General features: G+C 43.4%; 1 protein-coding gene across 1 annotated transcript in view; it reads left to right on the plus strand.

Moving 5' to 3' along the window:
* The window catches only part of UBE2D2 (ubiquitin conjugating enzyme E2 D2), a 57,460-nt gene that overhangs the window by 14,965 nt on the left and 14,831 nt on the right, over positions 1 to 27,664 (plus strand). Inside the window, exons 2-5 of the mRNA XM_050962886.1 lie at positions 1,184 to 1,247; positions 10,071 to 10,102; positions 10,184 to 10,261; positions 10,634 to 10,739. Coding sequence (XP_050818843.1) covers positions 1,184 to 1,247; positions 10,071 to 10,102; positions 10,184 to 10,261; positions 10,634 to 10,739 — 280 coding nt within the window. The remainder of the gene's footprint in view (positions 1 to 1,183; positions 1,248 to 10,070; positions 10,103 to 10,183; positions 10,262 to 10,633; positions 10,740 to 27,664) is intronic.

Below are 27,664 nucleotides of genomic sequence, written 5' to 3' on the forward strand. Positions count from 1 at the left end.
ATGAAACACTGACTCCAGTGCCCATAGGAGTATGAGACTTCCAAAATGAGATTCCTCAGTTAACTTGACCATTGGTTGGGCACTTAGTACATACACACTCTCTACTTTCTTTTAGTTTGAGTGCTACATGCTCCTCAGCAACTCCATGCATAACAAGTTCAAATTCTGATAACATTCTTTCCCTAGGGACCTCAGGAGGTCATCTGGTCCAACCCCTGCTCAAAGCAGGACCAGTTCCCAAATTGCCCCCTCAAGGATTGAACTCACAACCCTGGGTTTAGCAGGCCAATGCTCAAACCACTGTCCCTCCCCTTAAAATATATGGGGATATACCTATATCTCATAGAACTGGAAGGGACCCTGAAAGGTCATTGAGTCCAGCCCCCGGCCTTCACTAGCAGGACCAACTACTGATTTTTTGCCCCAGATCCCTAAGTGGCCCCCTCAAGGATTGAACTCACAACCTCGAGTTTAGCAGGCCAATGCTACTTCCTACATTGAACTAATAGCTGCTGGTCGCTACAGCAGAAGCATGCAGGTAACTTGCATTTCCCTATTCATAGGCCATTTTTACCTTTGGGTAAAGGTCTGGTTTTTGGGAGTTCTGGTATGGATTAAGGCTATATTCCTAACTTCATCTTCATTACATGGCCCAGGCTTAAAAAGTGGGATTTAATGTTACCTGTCTTAATTTTGTGAACATTTAATAATACCTTACTATAAAAGCACAAATAGCTAAATGGAAATAACTTGAAGCAGGATAATAGACTTTTCAGACCAGATTAGTTTCTCTGTTGTCTGAGATCCTATCCCTAATTTATTAATATAGTTGAGAACAGTCTAAAGGGAAGTAACTGAAGATGCAAGTGCAAGGAATTTAAGGCTAAGATGGAACATAGGGTCTTCTAGGTATGTTGGCTGAAAGCGAAGCTAGTTCAGCACTGCTTACAGGGGACAAAAGATTGATGTCATAAGTACAGGTTTTGATTAAACTTCAAAACTAACTTCACATAGTAAGAAATGATCCTCACCAGATAAATGAAGTTCCATTTGAGATTTAGGAACACACCACTGAGGGAAAAGTGCCGCTGAAGTACCACTGTCAGTTTTTTGTGAGAAGCAAAATGTGATTTGATTTTTGGATTAAGTGAAACATCAACTGTCCGTCCATTCTTTTTTTTAGGAGTTGAATGACCTGGCACGTGATCCCCCAGCGCAGTGTTCAGCAGGGCCTGTTGGAGATGACAGTAAGTACTGCCTGAGTAATAAGGCATCTAGCATGCACATTCATAGGCAATACTGGCACTGGCCTCCACTTTCTTATCTCTAAAATGGGAATACCGAACTCACAGGAGTCTCCAGCTTCAGGAAATATTTGTAAAGTCTTATCTGAATGGAAGATCCTAAATAAGTGCTAGATATTACTCCATGTACGCTTCCAGATGTTACCCCAACACCTTAATATTTTCCTCCTGGTAGTGGAGATCTTCCAGTCGCTCTTAATTATTGCAGACATCTTAAACTCTCTTTACCTTCTGTTACGTATTCTCTTGTATGAACAGTGGTACACATGGCTTGCGGCTACAACAGCAGGTAAAATGCTAGGGTGTAGCTATCAGAGTTCCTATCTAAACCAGCAAGATACCCAGGCTTAACATATCTTGTGATGCATTATCTGCCTTTATACAGAGGATGCCATCAGGACTACAGTGTATACAGGAGCAGGGTTGAGATAAGGTTGTCACATTAAATATAACCCTTACATAAAATAATATACCCTTTGCACAAAAGATACATGACAAGAACCTTAGCTTAAAAAATCCCTAAAGCATTAATAACAGAAATTAATTGTTGTAGTCTGATATAAACTGCACAATCCAATTATCTCTACTTTAGTCTTGAAGAAGGCGCCATATCATCCTCTCTGAGGAAGAATATGGGGGCACATTCTTACTATGGTCAGACAATTTAGACACCGAAAGAATCTCCGTCCTCAATCTCAGCATCAGTATGGTTGTATTAAGGGGAGATCTGGGTCATACTTGTGGGTCTTTGTTTTTAAAGTAGGGAAGAAAAATTGGGGATCCACCATATGTATCAAAACAGAGTGTTAACATCTAGGAGTCTGACTTCTTCTAGGGCAGTGGTTCTCAACTAGGGGTATGTGTACCCCTGGTGGGGGCAGAGGTCTTCCGGGGTCAACTCATCTAGTTATTTGCCTACTTTTACAACAGGCTACAGAAAAAGCACTAGCAGTCAGTACAAACTAAAATTTCATATAGACAATGACTTGTTTATACTGCTCTATATACTGAGGGTCTTCTGCGCCAAAAAAAATTAAAATTCTGCACACTATTTTAAAATTCAGCAAATTTTATTGGTCAGTAAATAAATGTGGAGGCTCCAGCATGGCAGTGGGGAGCACAGGCCACTGACTGCACGCAGGTAGATCACCCTGTGTGCTGTGGCACTGTCCCCCTCCCCCGCCAACATTAGCTCAACAGTAAAGTTGTATCCGATTCTGACACAGTGCAAGGACCAGAACTGTCCCAGAAACACCCTGGGGCCCTGCCCTTCTGTGCCAAGCACACTAGATATAGGCAGGCAAGCTCAGCCCAGTAGGATCCAAGTATGGAGGGGGTTAGTGAAGGGAGATCCAGGTATGAGGTGATAGGGTTCTGTGTGGGGAGCTTGGTGATGGTGGGGATCTGGGTGTGAGGGAGATCTGGATGAACAGGGGCTTGGGGGGCGGGGGGAGTCTGAGTGCAGACACAAAGGGGTGCTGCAGGAGGGTCCAGGTGAAGGTGGTTGGGACTTGTTGAGAGGTGGTGTCTGGGTGTGGAGAGCTCAGCTGCGCGGGGTCCAGGCGCTGGCTTGCTCTGGGTGCTGGCTTGGTGGGGTTCAGTGGGGTGGGCGTCTGCATGTGGGGAGCTAGTGAGGATGGTCCAGGTGCATGTGGGATGGGACTTCTTGGAGTGGGGGTTTAAGTGTGGGGGGTGGTCTGGGTGCAGGGTGAGGTCCAGATGCAGGAAAGTAGGGATTGGGGGGTCTGGATGCAGGGGGCCTCCAGATGCAGAGGATGAGGCTTGTTGTGGTGTGAGTTTTAGTCAGTGGCGGTTCTGGGTGCAGGGCATGAGGCTTGACTGGGCAATCTGGGTATGAGATGGGTCCAGATGCACAGGTTGGGTGGATGGGGGAGCAGCTCCCCATATAGCGACTCCTCTCGTCCCGCCCCAGCAGAAGAGCAATGGGGGCAGGACAGACTCCTGGACATATTCCTTTCCACACAAATGTACACATTCATAGGAAGGTAGGATATTGGACTAGTGGTGACTAGTCCAGTGTCCTGTCTTGAACTCTGACTAACATCAGATCTTGCACAGGAAGCAAGAAACCTCAAAGTGAATATTTTATTAAATCTCCTGTGTAGGAGAAACTTCTTAACCCCACAAAGTTTTCTGCGTGTCCTGCAGCATGAGGTCTTATATTCCATATATAGCAGGGTTTTTCAACCTGAGTCACCAGAATGTATCAAAGGGTCTCAGAACCAGCTGGGCTCCCTTCTCTGAGCATTGTGACCTGTTATATGGAGTTGCAGAGGTGCTTGGGTTTGGCCAAACTGCCTCTCTGGCTCTGTATCATTATGACAATCAGGCCAAGTTTGTGTGAGTGGTGCTCTGACCCCCTTTGCCGGGTCACAATGCCACTCACCAATCCAGGCCTGGCCAGCTCCTGTCAGGGGGTCTGGGCCAAACCTGAGTGGCACTGTGATCTTAAAGGTTGTGATACCTGAAGCAGGGAGCTGAGCCCACCCAGACCCATTGGACAAGAGCAAGGAGAGGGCAGTTGGGAAATAGTGGCCCCCAATGTAACCCCTGCCCTGCAACTCAATCCGTCTTCCATACTTTCTTCCTGCCCCCATCCCAAGTCCCTGAGGCGGTTCTCCCTCCTAGTTGGATGATTCCTTCTGTTGTACCACCCCTTTACCCTCTTCCCTCCATGGGCATTATGTGGGGGCTGTATTTTTTGGGGAAGTATTGGCTTGCCACCTCTTTGCCCCCAGTTCCTTCATCAAAGCCACAACTCCTTCCACACTATACCACGGTCTCCCCACTTTACCTCCAGGTCCCCAAATCTCACCTGCCCCTGTCATAACCTTAGTCCCAGATTTGGACCTTAGCGTCCAAAATATGGGGGTTAGCATGAAAACCTCCAAGCTTAGTTACCAGCTTGGACCTGGTACTTGCTGCCACCACCCAAAAAATTAGAGTGTTTTGGGGCACTCTGGTCCCTCTGAAAAACCTTCCCTGGGGACCCCAAGACCCAAATCCCTTGAGTCTCACAACAAAGGGAAATCATCCTTTTTCCCTTCCCCCCTCCAGGTGCTCCTGGAGAGATATACAGACACAAGCTCTGTGAAACTACACAGAGTAACTTCCCCTCCCTGTTCTCAATCCTGGAAACAAAAAGTACTTTCCTATTCCCCCAGAGAGAATGCAAAATCAGGCTAGCAAATCCAACACACACAGATCTCCCCCCCTGATTTCTTCCTCCCACCAATTCCCTGGTGAGTACAGACTCAATTTCCCTGAAGTAAAGAAAAACTCCAACAGGTCTTAAAAGAAAGCTTTATATAAAAAGAAAGAAAAATACATACAAATGGTCTCTCTGTATTAAGATGATACAATACAGGGTCAATTGCTTAAAAGAATATTGAATAAACAGCCTTATTCAAAAGAATACAAATCAAAGCACTCCAGCACTTATATTCATGCAAATATCAAAGAAAAGAAACCATATAACTTACTAGCTGATCTCTTTGTCCTTACACTTAGAAACAGAAGACTAGAAAGTAGAAACTACTTCTCCAAAGCTCAGAGAAAGCAGGCAGACAGACAAAAGACTTAGACACAAACTTCCCTCCACCCAAAGTTGAAAAAATCCGGTTTCCTGATTGGTCCTCTGGTCAGGTGCTTCAGGTGAAAGAGACATTAACCCTTAGCTATCTGTTTATGACAGCCCCATAGTGCCATTTGCCTCCCTGGGCTATGGGGGAGAGGCTGTTTTGGGGGTATCTCAGTTTGCCACTCCCAGTTGCCACTGTATGAGGTCCTCAGCTGTTTGCATCTGGCCAGAGGATCTGGAATCTTAGCTCTGAGCATCCTGATGGACCCCTGTGGGGGGCGGGCATCAGGTCTGGGGAAGCATGGGCAGGGGAGAAATCTCTGGGTTGTGACAAGCCATCAAGGTTTACCAATGTATTTTGAGCCCAAAGGTTGAGACTTGCTGACTTTTTAGCAGTCTTTTATCCTGAGTAATTCTAGACCAAGGGTCGGCAACCTTTTAGCAGTGATGTGCCAAGTCTTCATTTATACACTCTAATTTAAGGCTTCGCGTGCCGGTAATACATTTTAATGTTATAAGTCTATAATATATAACCAAACTACTGTTATATGTAAAGTAAACAAGTTTTTCAAAATGTTTCAGAAGCTTTATTTAATATTAAATTAAAATGCAGATCTTATCAGTTTAGTGTGATCCTTGCCCTTGCTTTTCCTTACTGAGTTTTCCAATGTCTGGCACGTATTTGGATACTTTCAGCTGCACACAGGCTTCTGAGTGATCACTTGTTAACTGGCTCCGAGAGGGACAGAGGACAGATTTCATATGTGAAAATGCCTGTTCACACAGGTATGTGGATCCAAATGCTGAAAGCGTTGCAAACGCAGTTTTCTCCAAACAGTTAAATTTCACTGGCAGGGATGTCCAGCAGGTCAGAATAGAGGCCCCATGATCTCTCTCAGTAGCTTCAAGTGCGCTCCGCGAATCCACAAACTTTAATGTCCACAATTCTGAGCTTTTTAACTAAATGAGTTACATTTTAAAATTTTCAACACCCATCCACTGAAATACAGATAAATCCAAGTCACTTTCGTTGAACTTTTCAAGTTTAATTAGAAAAGAAAGCATTGGGCCAAGTTGCTGGAAATCTTGAAATCAGCCAGAAAATTCTGATTCCAGTTCTTGCATGTACTTTCCAATCTCATCGACATTGACAGTGCAATGTGTCGATAGCTCTTTTATGAGTTGGAAGTAGTGGAAGGTAGAAGTTTGAATATCCGTGAGAAAAACTGCTAGTTTCACAACAAATGCTTTCCAGGCTTCATAAAGATCCAGAACTGTTTGCCCTGCCTGGAGACAGAGGTTGAGTTGGTTTAGGTGAGCGGTGATATCAGTTAGAAACATGAGCGTACACAGCCATTTGTCATCATCCAGTTTGCGATAGCTTTGTTTTTTTTCCCGACAAAAAGGCCTTGATTGCATCAAAACAGTTTACAAAGCGCACTAAAACCTTGCCACGACTTAGCCACCGAATGTTGCTTGAAGTGGGATGTCGTTATGAGCACTGTCCATCTCTCCTAGCAGTGCTTGAAATTGTGTGTCAAAGCAGATCGAGCAACAAGGAAATTCACAATTCGCACCACTGTATTCATCACATTATTAAGCTCTGAATTAGAAGTTTTAGCACACAGGTTTTCTTGATGTATGATACAGTGAAATTTGACTGTCGGATGGCCAATTTGATCTTCAAATAACTTTACAAATCTCTTCTGTTTTCCGACCATGGCAGGAGGACCATCTGTTGTCACACACAATATTTTTCTGATGTCAACTCCTCGTTCTTCAAAATGGTTTACAAAACTTTCCAGTATATCTTCCCCCTTCCTTGTGCCATGCAGGGGTTTTAGGCAACAAAGTTCCTCTTGGATTTCATCGGAAGCACAATATCTTGCGACAACTGCCAAATGTGGAATGTCGTTTATATCCACGCTCTCATCAACTGCAACACTAAACGCTGTTGTGTCTTTTAGTGCATTCATCTGCTTTTCCTTAATGTTTTCTGCCATTTCACTTATGCGTCTCTCAACTATTCTGGCAGAGATGGGCAGACCTTTTATTCTAGATATGATTGTATCTTTCTTTGGCAAATCATTGAACAAAATCTCCAAAATGCTGAGAAAAACTTTTTATGTATTCCCCATCTGTAAACGGCTTTCTATTTTTTGCAATGCACTGTGCAGTCTTGTAACTTCCTTCTGTAGCTTGATTTTTACTTACACTTAAGCTTTAAAAAACACTGCTTTGCTTCTCATAGGCTGCTACTGCCTTTTTGATTCAGTCTTGTCTGCTTCGTCAAGAAAAGTTTTTTCTCAGGCTTCGTTTCAAAATGTCATTGAACACTTGATGTGCGACATACAACACTTTCATAACAGAAAGCACAAATAGCACAGTCCTTCTTTTCAATAAATCCAAATGCGTCTGTCCAAGCAGGCTGAAATGATTGGACATCTAGCTTCGCTTTCTTAGGAGCTGCCATTTTGACAAATATTCCCTTCAACTCTCAGTGGGGGAAAAGTGGCAATAGAAGGCAGGCACAAGGTCAAACGTGGTGTGGTCTGATATAAGCAATTTTAAGATGGGAGTGCTGAGCTGCACCCACTCTTGCCTTGTGTGCAACCCTCACTGTCCCAGGCTAGGGACAGTGGGCCACAGCGGGGAGGCTGCAGAGCAGTGATCCAAGGCCAGGAGCAGAGCCCAGAGTGGCCTGTGGGACTCCAGGCCAGAAAGCAGGTTGAGCAAGGCTAGAGATCCAGATCCCAGCTGGCAGGAGGTCAGTGGATGGAACCCTAGATCGGCAGTGGAGGTGAGTGGAGGTCGCGGATGATAGGGCTGAGCATGGCTGGAGGCCTGGACCCTGTCTGGCAAGGGGCCTGCACAAGGTGAGTGGGGCTGCTGCGGGGGGGACCCTGGCTGGCAAGGGACCAGCAGCTGGAACCCCAGAGCAGCGACTGAGCAGCTCAGCCCACCGCACTCTGGGGTTTCGGACGCTGGCTCCTGTCAGGTGGGTTCTCAGCCCCTTTCCAGCCTGGGGTTCCTTCCCCCATGCCAGCAGCAGGTGCTGAGTGGGGCTTTGGCAGGGGTTACCCTGCTGCCACTCTGGGGTGAGCAGCTCAGCCTGCCCTGCGTGCCATCAAAAATCAGCTCGCATGCCACCTTTGGCATGCGTGCCGTAGGTTGCTGACCCCTGCTTTAGACCAGGGGTTCTCAAACGGGGGGTCGGGACCCCTCAGGTGGTCACGAGCTGTCAGCCTCCATCCCAAACCTCGCTTTGCCTTCAGCATTTATAATAGTGTTTAAATATATAAAGTGTTTTTAATGTATAAGGGGAGATTGCACTCGGAGGCTTGCTGTGTAAAAGGGGTCACCAGTACAAAAGTCTGAGAACCCCTGCTCTAGACACTACATACTTTACAGCCAGTTTGTCAAGTGCATAACCTTAACTAACTATATACATTATTTGATCTACAGCCAACTTACAATCTCTCTGAAATATCAGTCTTTTGTATACTCATTGTACTCTTCATGTTTGTGGCCATTGTCTTTAAACTAAACATAGACCTAGATCTTGCAGATAGACCCATGCAGGCAGACCCTTATGCCTGCATGGACGCCCATGGCTTCTGTGCAGGTAGTGTGTTCCCACATTCCTCCCTACACATCCAGAATTGGTCTAGTTTCACAATTAGGGCCTTATTTGCTTCATATTAAATATATACGTTGTTCCTCCTCTCCTAGTTTAAAACAGACATTTATGAAAGTCAGAATTCTTCTAAAAATCCAAGTATGTAAAAGTAGGAATTAGAGAGGTAGTACATATCACGATTGCATCTGTCTAAATCTTGTATTCCAAGTTGTTACTTGTACTTATACTGTGATACTAAAATTAATACCTTCGTATCATTAGAACTGAAAAGCTAGCAGAAAGCACCAACTTTTAACTTTGTGCAGTTGATAACTGGGATAGTCAGTTTCACTCTTCACCTGTATACTTGGTCAGGCTCTTTTCTTGCTCAAATGTTTTCTTAGATTTTTTTTTTTTAAAGATTATAAACTCTTGTAGCTTACAAGAAGTTTTTAAAAACTAGTTTAAAAAGATCTGTCAACTGTCCCTATGTAGTTGAGTATTTGTGGCAGTGTAGATTTGTGCTGTAGCAGAATATACTGTATGGTGTCTTATAGGATGGGAGTATGGATAGATGGTATGTGAATGGTTTGATTTAGGCTTCTAGGGATAGTGATGTTGGTGTAGTATTACGTATTTCAGATCGTGTAAGTGTGGAGTCTTGGGCCTTCGTGTAGGAGTTTCCTGGCTTACTACACTCTATCGCGGGGTGGCCAAACTACGGCCCATGGGACATTTTAAGCCGGCTCTCGAGCTTCCGCTGGGGAGTGGGGTCTGGCACTTGCTCTGCTCCAGCGCTCTGCTGCTCCAGCCAGGGAGCAGGGTCTGGGGCCATCCCACGCCACTCCCGGAAGTAGCGGCACAGCCCTGCTCCAGCTCCTATGTGTAGGTGCAGCCAGGGGACTCCACTCTGCACACTGTCCCCGCCCCAACTGTTGCCCCCCAGCTCCCATTGGCTGGGAACTGCAGGGAAGTGTGCAGAGCTGCCTGGCCACAGCTCCAAGTAGGAGTCAGAGTGGGGACGTGGCCGCTGCTTCCAGGAGCTGCTTAAGGCAAGTGTTTCCTGGAGCCTGCATCCCTGAGCTTCTCCCCGTGCCCCAACCCCCCTTTCCCAGCCCTGTTCCCCTTCTGAACCCCTTTCTACCAGCCCTGAGCACCCTCCTGAATTCCAAACACTTCATCCCCAACCTCACCCCGGACCTGCACCCCTAGCTGGAGTCCTCCCCCTACACTCTATTCCTGAGCCTCAAGCCCCCTCCCGCATCCTGAATTCCTCATTTCTGACCCTTCCCTGGAACCTGCACCCATACCCCCTCCCACTCCCAACCCCAATTTTGTGAGCTTTCATGGCCCACCATACAACTTCTATTCCCAGATGTGGCCCTGAGGCCAAAAAGTTTGCCCACCCCTGCTCTACCCCTTTTTCAAAGGGTTGTTTTACATATGCATACAGTTTACTGACCAGTGCTTTGGTGATAACTGCAAATACTTTTCGACTTTTCAGATTAGAAATTATAGTAAGTAACTTGTGTTTTCCTCTTTTCAGTGTTCCATTGGCAAGCTACAATAATGGGACCAGTAAGTATATTAATTTCACATCTTCATGTAAAGAACCCTTGAAGTTGATTCTCTTCTAATAATGATTCTTTATGTTAACAGAATGACAGTCCCTATCAGGGTGGAGTATTTTTCTTGACAATCCACTTCCCAACAGATTACCCCTTCAAACCACCTAAGGTGAGTGGCTTGTATAAATCTACATAGTGTTGTGTTATATAACCTACATCAGGGGTCGGCAACCTTTCAGAAGTGGTGTGCCAAGTCTTCATTTATTCACTCTGATTTAAGGTTTTGCGTGCCAGTAATACATTTTAATCTTTTCAGGAGTCTCTTTCTATAAATCTATAATATATAACTAAACTGTTGTATGTAAAGTAAATAAGGTTTTTAAAATGTTTAAGAAGCTTCATTTAAAATTAAATTAAAATGCAGAGCGCCCCGGACCGGTGGCCAGGACCCGGGCAGTGTGATTGCCTTTGAAAATCAGCTTTTGTGCCGCAGGTTGCCTACCTCTATGAGTCTAAACCGAAATTTTCCCCTCTTCTGCAGGTTGCATTTACAACAAGAATCTATCATCCAAATATTAACAGTAATGGCAGCATTTGTCTTGATATTCTACGGTCACAGTGGTCTCCAGCACTAACTATTTCAAAAGGTAACTAAATAAGCACTGGAGGTAATCTTACTTTTGTTAAATTATTGATTTGGATTTATTAATGTGAAAAGTGTGTGTGGTCCCAGCGCTGGAGCTCTCCCAGCGCTGCACGTACTCCACCTCCCCATTGGGATTAGCTTGCAGTGCTAGGAGCCACGCTCCCAGCGCTGCGGCACTGTTTACAGTGGCGCTTTACAGCACTGTATCTTGCAGCACTCGGGGGTGTTTTTTTCACACCCCTGAGCGAGAAAGCTGCAGCGCTGTAAAGCGCCAGTGTAGCCAAGGCCTAAGTCAGTTTACACAAGTAAAACATCTTAAAGCAGACTTACTTTATTCAGAGGAAAATATTCATAGGGACAAACTCATTCTTTTTGTGGGACTGAATGATAAAACCATGGAGGCATGGACTTGCTAAGATCACATTGTTCCAAACAAATTGTCTTGCAATATCCTCAACTACTGCACTACATGCCCTGAAAAATCAACTTGGTATGTCCTGTTTTTATGACTAATTCTATGCCATTGTGTGGGATACATTTTATTTTATTCTCAAACTAGAGGATCATAATTTGTGAAGTATTGGACATGCAATATATCCCGTGTGTAGTGGGGCGGCGGCCCCACTCCTTGAGAGTGTGGGTCTGCGTAGACCAATAGTCAATAAGAGAAGGGCTTACAGGGGGCCAGTCGGAGCCAAGATTGGAGACAGCCAATCAGGGCTCAGCTTGGCCCTATATACAGCCTGCCCAGGCCTGGAACAGACAGACTGCTACCTTTCTTCGACAGGGGAAGGTCTGTCTCCAGAGCTGGGAGACTAGCACCATGGACAACGTAGGGCTGGCCAGGCTCGGGAAGCAGAAGGGAGCTTTTGCCTGTAGCCTGCCAGGCTGCAGGCCCTGAAGGGAAGGGCCTAGCAGGTGCAAGGGTCTGGAGGGGAAGCGGACCAGGGAAGTGGACAGACAAGGCGAGAGAAGGACAGCGAGGCTGCTGCCAGAGGGTCCCTGTGCCAGGACCCAGAGTAGAGTTTGGGCCTGGGTCCCCCCTTCTACCCTTGCAGTACACCTAGCCATCAGCCATGGGAAGCGACCATCATAGACTATTCCAGATCCCTGACAGGAGGGATTAGACTTTGGGGGTGTGGTTGAACATGGTGGCTGGGGCGTAGGAAGACTGCTGATCACCCACCCACGTACGCACAGACATCCCCCCCCGGAAGGGGGTGTGGATGGACTAAGGGGCACCACCGAAGGGCAGTGGTCCTGAAGAGGACGCCATGAGCTGCAGAGCGATGTGGGCTCAGATGCCAACCAAGGGTGAGACTGTGGGCGGGACACCACGAGGAGAGGGCACTCCATTGGACTGAGCTAATTCCCGGAGACAACCAGTAGGAGGTGCTGTGGTGGTGAGTCCCAACCGTGTCACACCATGTTAAAGGGCCATTTATGTCCAATTTGACATAATCTTTCTCTCCTATGCCACTACATGGGTTTCCAGGTTCTTCCCTTCTCGTTAGATGTTCACCTAAAGCTGGTGGTTTTCCATGAAGGCAGCTCCTGCTACCTCCTGCTTGTGTACTAAAGCTCCTAATGGGGGCAGTTAGGCTGGCTAACTTCCAGATACTCTATAATATATAGTATGGCCTTAAAGAACCTGTACGTTTGCCGAAGCAGTTAGAAACAAAAGAGCTCGACTAGGAATGACTATTCTTTCATGAAGCTGCAAGTTAAATTGTCACTGCTATGAAGTGAAGATCCAGCATCAGTAGAGAAAATAAACTAGATCTTAAGTCCTTTGACTGTCAGATTAAGATACCAGTTTCCTTACTTATGACCTTTGCCTACAGAAACTTTGATCACCATCTAGTTTTTGTGTACTTTATCACACGGAACTCAGCCTTCTCCAAAGCAAATACATTTTTCTCTATACAGGGAGGGTTTTAAAAGGAACAATGAGCAAAGAGTATAAATGCATATATAAAGTAGAAAAAGGGAAACTAGAGAAGCTGGAAACAAAACAGTTAAAATCAAAGTATAAGATAACAGGACAATTGCAGATGGCTGGTTTGTGTTTTATTTGGTACAAAATACAAGGCAGGGTGTGACAGCTCTGGTAAAACTCCCCAGGCTGCTCCAGCCATCATCTCTGGCTCCATATTCCCTTGCACACTTCCTCATACAGTTAATCTTTCATGGATGTGAATCCTCTAGGTCCAGCAGCTCTAGACACCAGGTCCTGTTCTGACCCCCAAGATACCACAGTAGCTCAAGCATACCCTTCAGAGATCCAGCCTTCTGAACACTTTAGTTTACAGTATCTCTCCAGGGGCACATGAGTGAAGCACATAATACACAGGCCCTGCAAAGGTTTCAAACACAATTACATTGATAAGTACAAGAAATATACGTTTCTAAACAGGCTTGTGTATACATTTCCCTTCCTCAATTTCCTCACCACTCTGTGTTGTTTGGGACTTGAGTCAGTCTTCTATCGCCCCTGCCCTCCTGTAGATGGCTTCTTCTCTGGAACATGGAATTTCTCTGGTCTCTTTTCCATCTCCTTCCAATATTGCCAGTGAGATCCTTTCTTTGATAACTTCCAGTCCGCTTTGTCAGAGGATTTCTTATCAGTCTCATGAGTCCGTCCCTTCTTCCCCCACCCCTTTCCCCGATCCATTGTTTAGTTATGTTCTCCTGGAGTCTGGACTTAAACTGGGGTTTGCTGAGTGGTAGCTATTTTTTTTGGCCAAGAGGCCCTCCATGTGGCTAGAGGTCATCAAGGTTTAGTGATCCTCTCTTGTTAGTCCTGTCACTATCCCTTGGAAATTCAGCCTAGCATGGAAGTAAAAATACAACAAAACATTCAGCCTCACAGTCAAAATGGAGTTGTTTGATAAAGAGCTCATCCTCCCAAACTGGAATTCATAAATTTACACACATTCCCCAAATGGTCATACAAGGACAAACCACCAAATGCCTACTGAAAAGGAGGCATTGGAAATATTAGCTCTGCCATGTCATCTCTGAATGCCAGCTCTCAATGTAGAGGCAGAATGGGGAATCAACTAAGTTCCCTGGAAGTAGTTTAGGGATCTTAGAGAAACTTTGTTCGTAGTACACAATACATAGAGTTCATCAAAAATGTTGGAATTTCCATGGAACACCTTCTATTTCCTGAAGTTTTTGTTCCAAATTGGAACAAAGTTAACATTTACCAAAGAAAGGAAATCTGTTTGGAAAAACTGATTCCTTAAAATAAGTTTAAAACAGAATACAAAAATATTAACTATCTTAACTATATAATTACACAATTTGTTTGGCCTTTATTCTCTCAACCTTTGTCAAAATTGACACTTCCACAACCTTCAGTTTTTCGACAGAACTGTTCTATCAGATTGTTTGGCTCTAACAATCGGCTAAAGCCATTAGTTCGACTAATTTGCATAGCTAATCGAAGTATCTTAGTTCAACTTACCTGGCCGTCCTCACAGTGATGAGTCGACTGCCGTGGCGCCCCCATTGACTGCACTTCTTCTCCTGCCGAGGTGGAGTACAGGCGTCGATTAGCAGATTGATTTTTATTGCATCCAGATGACATGCGGTAAATTGGTTCCCCGATACATCAAACACTACTTGCTGATCCAGTGGGTAGTATAGATGTACCCTTGGAGATGTCTTGCCAACTTGCAGGGCAGTGGCTTGTCTTAATTTCTCTTCCTTGTTTGTATAGCTTTCTTTAATTTTTCATAAACTGAAATGGAGAAGCTTTGTGTAAGCTGTTTTGTAATGATATTTGGTCTACTAACAATGGTAGCTGAAGAACCAGGCTGAGCGTTCTTTAAATTGCATGTTACATCTACAATATGTAGACTTCAATTACAGTAGAACCTTAGTTACGAGAATCTTGGGAATGGAGGTTTGTAACTCTGAAATGTTCGTAATTCGTAACAAACATGGTTCTTTCAGAAGTTTAACTTAATACAGCTCGGAAACTTTACTATGCAGAAAAAAAATGCTGCTTTTAACCATTTTAATTTTAGTGAAACAAGCATGGAAAGTTTCCTTTTCAAATATATATTTTTTAAACTTTCGCTTTACACGGTTTACATTTAACACAGTGCTGTATTGCATTTTATTTTTTGTCTCTGCTGATGCCTGATTGCATGCTTCTGGTTTCAGATGAGGGGTGTGTGTGTGTCTGTGTCTGTGTGTGGTTGACCTGTCAGTTCATAGCTTTGGTGTTTGTAACTGTGAGGTTCTACTGTATAAGTGAACCCCTATAGTGAAAGGAATTGCTAATAAGAAATGATATAAGGGAGGGATGAATGAAGCCCTCTTATTTTGGACAAATTTAATGCAACTTATCCTTTAACCACTTCTGGATTGTGGCTTTTGCTTGCGTGTGCTATGTGCAATGAATTCACTTGCAAAATTACATATAGATTACATTCTTTTAATGTATGGGTTTTTTATAAAGGCAAATGTCAGTGAAGGTTGCCCATACAATCTTAATTCAGTCCCCTTGTGCGTATGTATTGTGCTAGTCTTTACCATGATCACATACTGTCCTACAGGACCCTTGCCTAATGCAGTGCACGGTAGGGACTGTGCCCACTAAATGAGTAGCTATTCAATATTTCTCTTTAACCTCATTCAGTGTGGCTCTGCACATTACTTCACACCGTTTAAAACCAGCACTGAGTACTAAGTTCTGTGTCTTAGTATCTTAATGAATTATCTTCACACAACTCATGTGAAGTGAGACAGTCACATTTTACAACATAGGGAACTGAGGCATGAAGACGAAAGCCAAAATTATTAATGCCCACTAGTTTTGGGTGCTCCATTTGAGAAACCTAGGGTTTTCAGAATACTTGACATTTTATGGTTTTACTAATTAGTTGAAAGCCTGTGCTGTGTCACAGGTATAATTTTGTAAATTTAAAATGTCTGAGAATTAAAAAATTGGATGGTAACAGATCTTGAATCCCACTGATTGAACCTGGTGATATTCTAAACAAAGAGCTTTCAGCCATGTGTGTAGCTGAGTGGTTCTCAAAGTTTTGTACTGGTGACCCCTTTCACGTAGCAAGCCACTGAGTGACATCCCCCGCCCCCATAAATTAAAAACACTTCTGTTATATATTTAGAACTGTTAAATGTTGGAAGCGAAGTTGGGCTTGAGGTGGAGGCTGGCAGCTTGCAACTCTCATGTAATAACCTCATGACCCCCCTTCAGGGGTCCCGACCCCCAGTTTGAGAACCCCTGTTGTAGCTGTTTTCATTGCTTCATGCTGATTCACCAGTCAGTCTAGGCTTCAGAGTGACAGTCCTGGAATTTTTATATATAAGTATGTTCATAGCTTCTATTGATGCCAATGGGAGTTGCAAGTGAGTGCTCACTCAGCACTTTTGCAATTCAAATCTCAGATTGGGCACCCAGAAAATGAGGAACACACAATTATTGGCCACCTGTAAAGTACCAAAACTTTCTCTTGCCCAGCATCAGAAGACCTCTGTGGCAGATTCAGGAATAGAAACCAGTTCCTCAAGGTAACATTCAGCTGCCTTAACCAGGAGATCATCCTCTCTGCCTTCAATATCCTGCCAAATTCACTACACATCTTCCAGTTTCTTCATCAAAAGAATGAGGGGGTCCTACAGTCTCCTTCATTACACAGCCCTGATTCATTCCCAGAGGACAGTGCCTGTGCACTGAATTAGGCAGGGGTCATGGGGAGAGGTACTTTGTGATCATGTAATAAAGACTCTAGCATAATGCATATGTGCAAGGAAGCTGAACTAAGAATGCATGGGCAACTTTAACTCTCTGGCATTTCTTAGTTTTTGAGTTGCTTGATTTAGCAACCTTAATGGTTTCACTGTAGTTTTTTTGTGTAATTTCCTAAGTATTAAACTTAACTTGAAAAGAAGATTCTACGCAGTTAAAAGAAAATCAGTTTTATTGACCTCTCCTTCACCTGAGTAATCATTGGTGTTGGGATCTTTATTTCTTCAGCACAGCATTCTACCATGTGAGCTAACTAAAGTAACTGATAGCAGGAGAAAACTTATCTTCTGCATTGAGCTTGTGCGTGTGCGTGCTCTCGCTTTGCCAGTGGGTTTCACAGCTATTTGCTTGATAGCAGCAGAGGAATGTTTAAACTGTGATGGGTTTGGTTGCAAATTCTGAAAGGGAGTGGGCTCTCATGGGAGGTAGAGTCCCTTCTGCCCCAATCCTCCTCTGTATTAGAGTCAGGTGCTGCCTGTGTACCAGCAGGCATGGGAAGCATTGAAAGCACTGCACATTCTTGTGCACAGTGCCCCTAGTGGTGTGGAGGAGCAGTTGTGGGGAGTATCCCATCCGTGGGCTGAAGCATAACACTGCTCTACAGCCAAAATGCTTCTGAAATAAATGTAGTCCAACTTTACTAATTCTGGGTCACTGAGAATGAAAATGATGCTTAAAATTGTTGATTGGCTCTAGTTTTCAGGATATGCTATTGGGTCAGTATATACGACCCTTGACTTGGGAATGGCGGAGGATAAGTGAGTTATAAAGGGAAGGGATCTCAATTTAAACCAGAAATGACTAAAATACATCTGATTGGATCTATGAATAAATCTATGACTGGGTTTGGACAGTACTTGCTTTTTAGGCAAAACAATGAATGATGCAATCTGAAGCTGGTATTGCGTCGTACATGATATGAATTGCATCATGTTATTCCTAGAAGTCATGGATGATGCAATCATAACGAAGCTTACATCACTCTGCTGAACAAATTGCCCTATATCAGCTCTAGAAATCATACAGTGTTGTGCTCTCTTATTTGTCAGTGTTTGATTTTGCAAAGGGACACATTTCTGTTTAGCCAAAGTGAGCAGAGATGCCTCGTACTTGTGTGAACAGTGCAGATAACTTCTGCTATGTTTGTGGTGAAGTGACTTTTGCATCACAAAAGTGCAGTATAACCACTATGGTTAAGAGAGCCTATCACCTTTATTTTGGCTGCAAAATTGGAGATCAGGACAAGAGGTGGGCCCCACGCATATGCTGCAACACTTGTGCAACAAATCTTGGCCAGTGGTTGAACAGGAAAAGGAAATCTATGCCTTTTGCAGTGCCAATGATTTGGAGAGAGCCAACAGATCATACCAGCAACTGTTACTTCTGCATGGTGCCTCCAGTTGGGAAAGGTGTGTCAAAGAAGAAAAAGTGGACTGTGCATTATCCAAACATTCCATCAGCTATATGCCCAGTACCCCACGGAGAAGGACAGCCGGTTCCTGATGCACCAGAATCATTCTCACTTGAGTCAGACGAGGAAGAGGATGAAACTTCTGGTCCTGAACCATCAATGTTACAGGACCCACATTTTCTCTCCTCCTCCTCCTCCTCCTCCTCCTCTGAACCACACCTCATAACACAAGGTGAACTGAATGACCTTGTCAGGGATTTGGAACTACCCAAGAGTAAGGCAGAGCTGTTGGGCTCCAGACTACAGCAGTGGAATCTCCTGGCAGACTATCAGGGCAGATGGAGCCCATCAATGCTTGCAGACTATTGCTGGACAGTGACAAGAGATGCTCCATTTAATGAATACAAGAGACAAGCCAAGAAGCGCCGAGTAGACACTGAATAGGACTAAACTATGTACATAATAGTTTTTTTGCCTTTTGTTTCATAATAAATGTTATTTATATAACCCTTTTGCTGATTTTAAAGTGTTACATAAACAGGACAGGTGAAATATTATCATGTAAAGCAACTATAAACACATGAGAAAACCTAGGTTTACAATTTATGATTAAAACTCTACTATCTACACAGTATACATAGACATAAAATGTAAAAACTTTAATATCTTAAACAGTAGCCAATCAGTTGTTTTAATTGTCATATTTGAATTCAGCACATCAAAATACATAATAAATATCACATTTTATCTCTGAAGCAGACGACTTCTCAAAATTGTAGACCAGTGTAATCAATTATTCTAGGACAGTGGTTTTCAAAATTTTTTTTTCCCTGGGGACCCAGTTGAAGAAAATTTTTGATGCCTGTGACCCAGTGGAGCTGGGGATGAGGGGTTTGGGATGTGGGAGGGGCTCAAGGCTGGGGCAGAGGATTGTGGTGCAGGGGTGAGGGCTGCAGGGTGGGGCCAGCAATGAGGGGTCCAGGGTGTGGGAGGGTGCTCATGGCTGAGGCAGGGGGTTGGGGTGCAGGAGGGGTCAGGGCTCTGGGCTGGGGATGCATGCTCTGGGGTGGGGCTAGGAAAGAGGAGTTTGAGGTGCAGGAGGGGCTCCAGGTTTGGGGGAGGGGGTTCATGTCTGGGACAGGGGCCTGGGTGTGGGAGGGGGGTGCAAGCTCTTGGGTGGGGCCAGGGATGGGGGGGGCTCTGCATTGGGGCGTGAGAGGGGGTGAAGGCTGGGAGTGCAGGCTTTTGGGGGATGGGTTTGTGGTGCAGGAAGGGGATGGGGGGGGCTCAGGGCTGGGGCACGAGATTGAGGTGCGGGATTGGGGAACAGACTTACGTCTGGCAGTGCAGCTGGAGTGCAGGTTTCCCACCAGTCCTGGCCTCACGCTGCACCTGAAGCAGCCAGCAGCAGGTCTAGCTCCTAGGCGGAGGCATGCAAGCAGCTCTGCGCGGCTCTCCCCTCACAGATACTCTCCCCTCCCCCCCCCACCCCCCAGTTCCTATTGATCGGGAACTGGAATGCGGTGCTCAGGGTGAGTGCAGTGCACCGAGCCTTATGACCCCCTGCCTAGAAGCTGGACCCGCTGCTGACCGCTTCTGGGGTGCAGCGCGATGTCGGAACAGGTAGGCATCTAGCCTGCCTTAGCTGGGCAGCACTGCCAATGGGACTTTTAACGTCCCAGTCGGCGGTGCTGACCAGAGCAACCCGGTGCCTTATATGCTGTGACCCAGTACTGAGTCGCGACCCGAACTTTGAAAAAGCTGATCTAGGGAATGTGCATGCTCACTGCAGATAAATCTTTGAAGAATTTAGTTGCCATACTCTTAACAAGTTTCTACTGAGCATGTGTGAGCTGATTTTTTTCAGAGGCTTATAATTCAGCAAAATTTGGGAAGATTTTTATAGGAATGGTGAAAGGTGTTTCTCTGACATTACAGTGATCCCTTGCCAAATTTCAGTATGGAGACACTGGCAGTTCTCAGTGAGGTAGTTGGAAGTTTTGCCTGTGCTTAAAAACATTACCCTAATCTCATTCTCATAAATAGCTGAACTGTTAGCTGGAGATCTCACATTCTCACTGAAAATACATTCAGATCTTGAGGCAGATACCTGTAAGGCAAAAACTTCAGCCTAAATGCTTGGTTTAACAAAGTTAAGACTCTGTTTTCCATTTCTGATACTGAAAGTGCTGGGCAACCTTTACTATAGGCATTACTATCTGTGCCACCTATAACAGAATTTCAGTAATGATCTAAGCTTTTATTCACTTTTTCTTTGGCTTGAGTTATCGGGTGCATGAATTCATGAGGTTTTTTTGTTTTGTTTCATCATTCTGTTACGAATTTAGCTAAGGCTCTCAACTAGAGTTCTGTGAAGTTGAGGGCCTTCAGGAAAACTCTCTCACGTCTCCTGAAACGTTCACCCTTGTACCCTGATTGCTACAGCATTTGCAGTGGGTGCAACTGTCACAGTAGGGAATGAATGTGATGATGGTCTGACATTGAAATTCAGAGCCCACTGAGGCCCTCAAGAATAGGATCAAGTTTTTTTTAAATTATTATCAAGAAACTAATGGGAAGCCTCTGGGGGAGGTGGGAGATATGGAGCACTTGTAAGATAATCTTAGCAGCTCTCCTCTGAAGTGGCAAAAGCTGCTGCATTGTACAAACTGGAGCTTATATGTTGTCTTTTAGCCCCAGGCACAGTGTATTACAATAGTCTAACTTGGGGCTTGATGGACACACACGTAAGAGGCTAGATACTCACCTTAGACAAATGGCATAGTATGCCAGCAACCGTAAAAAATCTATTCCCCTTAAATTCCAAGACCATGAATCCAGGATTGTTATCTTTGATTGCAAATCCTTTTAATTCATGCTATGGTCCGTAAACCTGTTCACTTTCAGAATGTAACTTGGAGATGGCCAGAATGGCACAAATGTATCTTAACTGGGTGTAGGAATATTTGGAAATATAGCTAAAAATCTAATTGCAAGAGAAGCCTTCATATCATGCAACTGTTTGGCTGGGATGTGGGGATGGAATCTGTAAGCTTATAACTGATACTGGAGGTGGAACAAATAGTAAGAGACCATAGCCACATTCAAGAGGACTTGGATGTTTTTCAGTGACTGTCAATAGCAGGCAAGTGTAATTCAGCATAGGCAGAATAAAAATAGCTTGTCCTGAGAAAAGCTGATGAATGTAATAGTGCTCTGCTACATTATCACCATACTTCTCTGTATTGGGGAAACTTGTTTCCAGTCTCTTTAGTGGACAGCAGCAGGAAAAGGGCTTTAATAGGATGGGTGATGGCAGCTTTAAAAACCTCTTTAGACAATTTGAGACTATCAGTTTTTTAAACTGATAACAGCAGAACCTCAGAGTTCACCAGAGTTACAAACTGACCGGTCAACCACACACTTCATTTCGAACCAGAAGTATGCAATCATGCATCAGAGACAACAAGGAGCAAATACTGTACAGTACTGTGTTAAATGTAAACTACTAAAAAAAGGGGCAAGTTTAAAACAAAAATTGACAAGGTAAGGAAAATTTCTGTGCTTGTTTAATTTAAATTTAGATGGTTAAAAGCAGCATTTTTCTAATGTATAGTAAGCTTTCACAGCTGTATTAAGTAAATGTCCAGTTGTAAACTTGTTAAAGAACAATCGTAATGTTTTTTCAGAGTTACAAACAGCCTCCATTCCTGAGTGTTAGTAACTCTGAGGTTCTACTGTATGTTAAATGAGGGAGAAGGCACATGGATCTTCTCACCAAGGGGGGCTTTGGACCCTGTAGGGGTACTGCAGAAACACTTTGCCCCTTGGAAACTTCTTAGGTTCCTCAGGGAGGCTAAAGCTTCCAGTCTGTTCAGGGAAGTCCACTTTTCTAGCTCTGGGAGACAAAAAGTACCAAAGAAACTGAATGTTTGGAAAAGGCTAGGATGTTCAGTTTATAAGGTCAAAGCTGTCAGGCCTCTTTTTTTCCTGGCCAAACTGTCTTGGACAGGTGATAGTCCAAAAAATACAGGATATTAATCCTAGTAATCATGGAAGAAGGCCAAGAGGTATCAAGAAACTTAGGATGCCTATGATACAGATGTCAGAATGGCTAGAATAGCATTGGTAAAACATTCTTGGATATGGAACTCTGGATTGACAAGCAGCAGTTCAATTTTAGGTTATTATTCTGCTGTTTTGAGGAGTAATTTCTTCAGGAGCTGGAAATAGTTCTCATCTATGCTAAAGGTATCTGCTTTAGCACCTGTTCCTACAAAAGAGTGACCTGGAAGATTCATTGGAGGACCTCAGATCATTTGGTTGTCACTCCATTTTTTTCCTGGCATAAATTTAATCTCCAGTTTGATGGATCTTGATGTGGTTACACTGTGCAGTTTGTTATGCCAAAACTCATTATCCCCACTTTGCTAACTTTCAGAAAAGTTCCTATACAGGAAGTCAGTGCGCCGATATGGATTATAGAATGAGTGGCAGTACCTTGCAGGGGAAGATTTTGCTTAATTTCTTGTACCTTCCTAGTCCAGTTAAGAAATTAGTCCCAGTTCCAGAATTTCCAGAGGAGGTAAAAGTATTCAAAAAGTTCTGTAGTTTCTCTGGAGGGCAGATTGTATCCTTAAACTCTCGGGATTGGTTTGAGCACTCATTGAAATGTTGATGGCCTAGCCCCAAGAATAAGCAAACACATTGTGGAAGTTCCTCTGGCTCAGAGTGGGAAACAATCACTCAGTATACTACCACCATTGGGAGTTGCTAGCAACTTTGTCTATACTATATAATTGGCAGAGACTGTTCCACCTTCCTTGTCTAAAAATACACCTACAGTTATTAGCAAGGCATGAAGCTCTAAAAATAAGGCTTGAGCCAAAGTGACTTGCTACTTGGTCTGCTTCCGAATAAAAGTCTAAATTAAAGCCCTTGCCAATTTAGACAACTAGGGTTGTCTTCAGATTCCAGGAGGGTGTCTTCTGTGAATTCAAACTCTCCAGGAGTCTCCTCAATTGCAACACTGACCTTCCTTTCCAAGTTGGAAGTGCTAAATTGGGACTTGAAAGGTCTGTGTTCATTTCCTACTGCTGTCAGACTTGTTACTATGGTCACATGACATAATCTCTGCTGGAGTTTGTCTGGTAAAATGTGGCTAATACTCCCTTCGTTTTTTCTGTTTGGCCTAACAGCTCTTTGGGGGCAAGGACTGCTACTTCTATGTGTTTGTACATTGCCTGGTGTGACTAAAGAGGGAAATATTGATTGAGATTTCTGTGCCACCAGAATAGAAATAGACACACACAGGACTGGAAGGGACCTCAAGAGGTCATCTAGTCCAGTCCTCTGCACTCATGGCAGGACTAAGTATTATCTAGACCATTCCTGAGAAGTATTTGTCTAACCTGCTTTTAAAAATCTCCAATGGTGAAGATTGCACAATCTCCCTGGGCAATTTATTCCAGTGTTTAACTACCCTGACAGTTAGGAAGTTTTTCCTAATGTCCAGCCTAAACCTCCCTTGCTGCAATTTAAGCCCATTGCTTCTTGTCCTCTCCTCAGAGGTTAAGAAGAACAATTCTTTTCCCTCCTCCTTGTAACAACTTTCTATATACTTGAAAACTGTTATCATGTTCTCTCTGTCTTCTCTTCTCCAGACTAAACAAACTCATTTTTTTAAAAATCTTCCCTCATAGGTCATGGTTTTCTAGACCTTTAATCATTTTTGTCACTTTTCTCTGGACTTTCTCTAATTTGTCCCCATCGTTCCTGAAATGTGGCGCCCAGGACTGGACACAGTACTCCAGTTGAGGCCTCCTCAGCATGGAGTAGAGCAGAAGTAGTACTTCTTGTGTCTTGTATTAGCAGGAGTGCTATAAACATCTTAAAATGACGTTCGCTTTTTTACAGCAACATTACACTGCTGACACTCATTTAGCTTGTGGTCTACTATGACCCCTAGATTTCTTTCCATGGTACTCCTTCCTAGGCAGTCATTTTCCATTTTGTACGTGTGCAACTGATTGTTCCTTCCTAAATGGAGTACTTTACATTTGTCCTTATTGAATTCCATCCTGTTTACTTCAGACTGTTTCTCCAGTTTGTCCAGATCATTTTGAATTTTAATCCTATCCTCCAAAGCACTTGCAACCCCTTCCAGCTTAGTATCATCTGTAAATGTTATAAGTGTACTTTCTATGCCATTATCTAAATCATTGATGAAGATATTGAACAGAACCAGATGCAGAACTGATCCCTGTGGGACCCCATGCCTTATGCTCTTCCAGCATGACTGTAAAGCACTGATAACTACTCTCTAGGAACCGTTTTTCAACCAGTTTTGCACCCATCTTATAGTAGCTCCGTCTAGATTGCATTTTTCTAGTTTGTTTATGAGACGGTCATGTGAGACAGTATCAAAAGCTTTACTAAAGTCAAGATATACCATATCCCCCCTATCCACAAGGCTTGTTGCCCTGTCGAAGATTATCAGGTTGGTTTGGCACAATTTGTTCTTGACCAATCCATGCTGACTGTTACTTATCACCTTATTATTTTCTAGATATTTGTTTGCAAATTGATTTCTTAATTATTTGCCCCATTATCTTTCCGGGTACAGAAGTTAAGCTGACTGGTCTGTAATTCCCTGGGTTGTTCTTATTTCTCTTTTTATAGATTGGCAGTATATTTGCCCTTTTCTAGTCTTCTGGAATCTCTCCCATCTTCCATGACTTTTCCAAGATGATCGCCAATGGCTCAGATATCTCCTCAGTCAGCTCCTTGAGTATTCTGGGAGGCATTTACTAAGGCCCTGGTGACTGGAAGACATCTAACTTGTCTAAGTAATTTTTAACTTGTTCTTTCCCTATTTTTGCCTCTGGTCCTACCTCCTTTGTGAAACCCAAAACGAAGTTATTACGCACCTCTGCCATGTCCACATTCTTGGTTTATTTTCTCTCCCCACACACACACACACTCTCTCTCTCTCTCTCGTAAAGGGCCTATCCTGTCCTTGGTTTTCCTCTCTAATCTTGTCCCTATGTACTTCTGATATTTGTTTATATTCATCCTTTGTACTTTGACCTAGTTTCCACTTTTTGTAAGACTCTTCTTTTGATTTTTAGATCATTGAAGATCTCCTGGTTAAGCCAGGGTGATCTCTTGCTGTACTTCCCATCATTCCTATGCATTGGGATAGTTTGCTCTTGTGCCCTTAATAATGTCTCTTTGAAAAACTGTCTTCAATTGTTTTTTCCCCTTAGACTTGCTTCCCATGGGATCTTACCTACGAAAACCCTGAGTTTGCTAAAGTCTGCCTTCTTGAAATATAGTCTTTATTTTGCTGTTCTCCCTCCAACCATTCCTTAGAATCATGAACTCTATCATTTCATGATCACTTTCACCTAATCTGCCTTCCACTTTCAAATTCTCAAACAGTTCCTCCCTGTTTGTCAAAATCAAGTCTTGGACAGCCTCTCCCTTAGTAGCTTTCTCCACCTTCTGAAATAAAAAATTGTCTCCAATGCATTCCAAGAACTTGTTGGATAATCTGTGCCCTGCTGTGTTATTTTCCAAACAGATGTCTGAGTAGTTGAAGTCCCTCATCACCATAGATCGATTGCTATGGTGCTGGAGGAGTCTCTTCCTTGAACAGGTTGTCATTGCCAAGAAATAGGACCTTCTTTACAAAGTATTTCCTGTACTTTAAATGGAAGCACTTTCACTCTGAGCTGAAAGAATTTTTCCTGAATCATATATCCATCTGGGTTTCATTTTATTCCTCATCACAGTGCAGAAATACAACCCTAGTTGACGGTGATTTCATCTTGCCATATTCCAGTTCAGAGGGCTTCTTGTTAATCTCCTCATGAAATTGAAATTGTTCTTGAAATGGTTAAATTTGTAAATCTAAATTTGAAAGCCTGAATATTTTCATACTCAAATTTGGTGCTTGCTAGGCTTGTGGAAGGTTGTTTTGAATCTGTTTTTCCTTTTTCCTGGTGACTATAACAGCTCCAAAATCCTTCTGGATGATACAAACTCTTGCCTCTTTTTTCCTTATGAAAACAATAATAAAATATCATTAGACTTGTTTTGTGTACCATCCCTATACATGAGAACTCAATTGATGGTAATTTGCTCTGAGTAAGCATAGCTAAAATATCTGGATTCATCTATAGGTTAAGCCTACTATACTCTTCTCCTAGCTTTTAAAAAAAAAACACCAAATTTAAAGTAGACTACATTCCAATTTAAATATTAAGTTTCATAGCCTGCCAGTTTCTAATGTGACTCTTGAAAGTTTCAAGTCAGGAAATTAAGTTGTCCTCACAACTGAGCTGATTCCCTCAAATTAAGAAACTGCAATTTTTAACACTCAGTCTCTTTGCTGTGCTCAACTAGGTCTTGTTTAAAAAAAAAATCATTTATATTGAACTGAATTCTGCCAGGTGCATCAAGAATACCTCTTTAACTGATGGTGGGAGTATAGGTAGCTTGTCTTTGTCTTAGCCTACATCCAGTATATAGTGAAGTTGGTCTATAGGAACCCGTTATCTTTCTGAATGAACCTGAACCATTGTTTTAGACTTCAGAAAATTAGGCAGTATTCCCCATTCTCACTTTTTTAGAACAAAAAGAGCCTGTTGATTACCGTGTAGCCTAAAAATTGGAGGCATAAACAAGTTCTGCACATTAGCTAAGGAAAATAAAGACACTTAGATAATCACCCCATTGTTGGGCACTGTGTCCTGTATTTGTGGCATGACAGTTGGGATATGTAGTGTCTTCTAGGAGTAAAAGTTCTGTCCCTTAGGCTATGTACAGCGTATAGGCTTATCTCTTATGGAAGTTAGTCTCCTTAGTGCATGAGCCTTGAAAACTTTGCAGATCATAGTTCAGTGCCCATTAGAGTAGGAAGACAAGTTAGAAAATACAAAGAGTCTTTAAGAACCTGTGATGGCTTCAATGGTGGATGGAGACGATATGCCCATGATGTCAGGCTGAAAGCTCTACTTAGAATACATTCATGACTTAGTAAATAGCAGCCTATTTTTAGCATATTGAGTATCCTAACTATGTATAGCCAAACTCAAATTGTAACAGGACAAGGGATGTAGATAAGAGTTGATTGGCCTCTTTGTGAAGGGAGATGAGAGCTAGGGCCCAACATAAAATCCATGTAAAGTTTTACCTTTGTATTTTTAACTCGGGTACTGCGTGGCTTGATTATTAGATCTGGTACAGCTGTGCTTGAGGCAGAACTGGAAGGATGAAGGGAAGAGGTAATTTTATGTATGCCTACCCCAGACCCAGGGGCCATTTTGGCTTCAGGAGTGTGCTGTCTCAAAGCTGCCAACAGCCCCAAGGGTGAAGTCTGCTAACCAGGTTGCTGGGGCACTTCAAGCACTTATTACTCCTGGGGACTTCCCCATGCTGAAGGATCCTCAACTGACCAGTTAGGCTACAGGTCCTCTCCGCTTCTAGAATGGTGCAGTTGGATCTTGCTGGAGCCAAGACTCTTATCCCAATTTCATCAACTTCTTGAAGGTGTAGTTCTAAAGGAGTTGGCTGATGTGAGTGCAGGCACATTGACAATTTTCTTTGAAAACTCATGGCGATTGGGGGAGGTCCCGGATGACTGAAAAAAGGCTAATATAGTGCCCATCTTTTTTTTTTTTTTGTTTGTTTTGTTTAAAAGGTGGAGGAGGTGAATCTGGGG

The sequence above is a fragment of the Gopherus flavomarginatus genome, chromosome 7 (assembly GCF_025201925.1).
Source record: "Gopherus flavomarginatus isolate rGopFla2 chromosome 7, rGopFla2.mat.asm, whole genome shotgun sequence".
Classification (NCBI taxonomy): domain Eukaryota; kingdom Metazoa; phylum Chordata; order Testudines; family Testudinidae; genus Gopherus; species Gopherus flavomarginatus.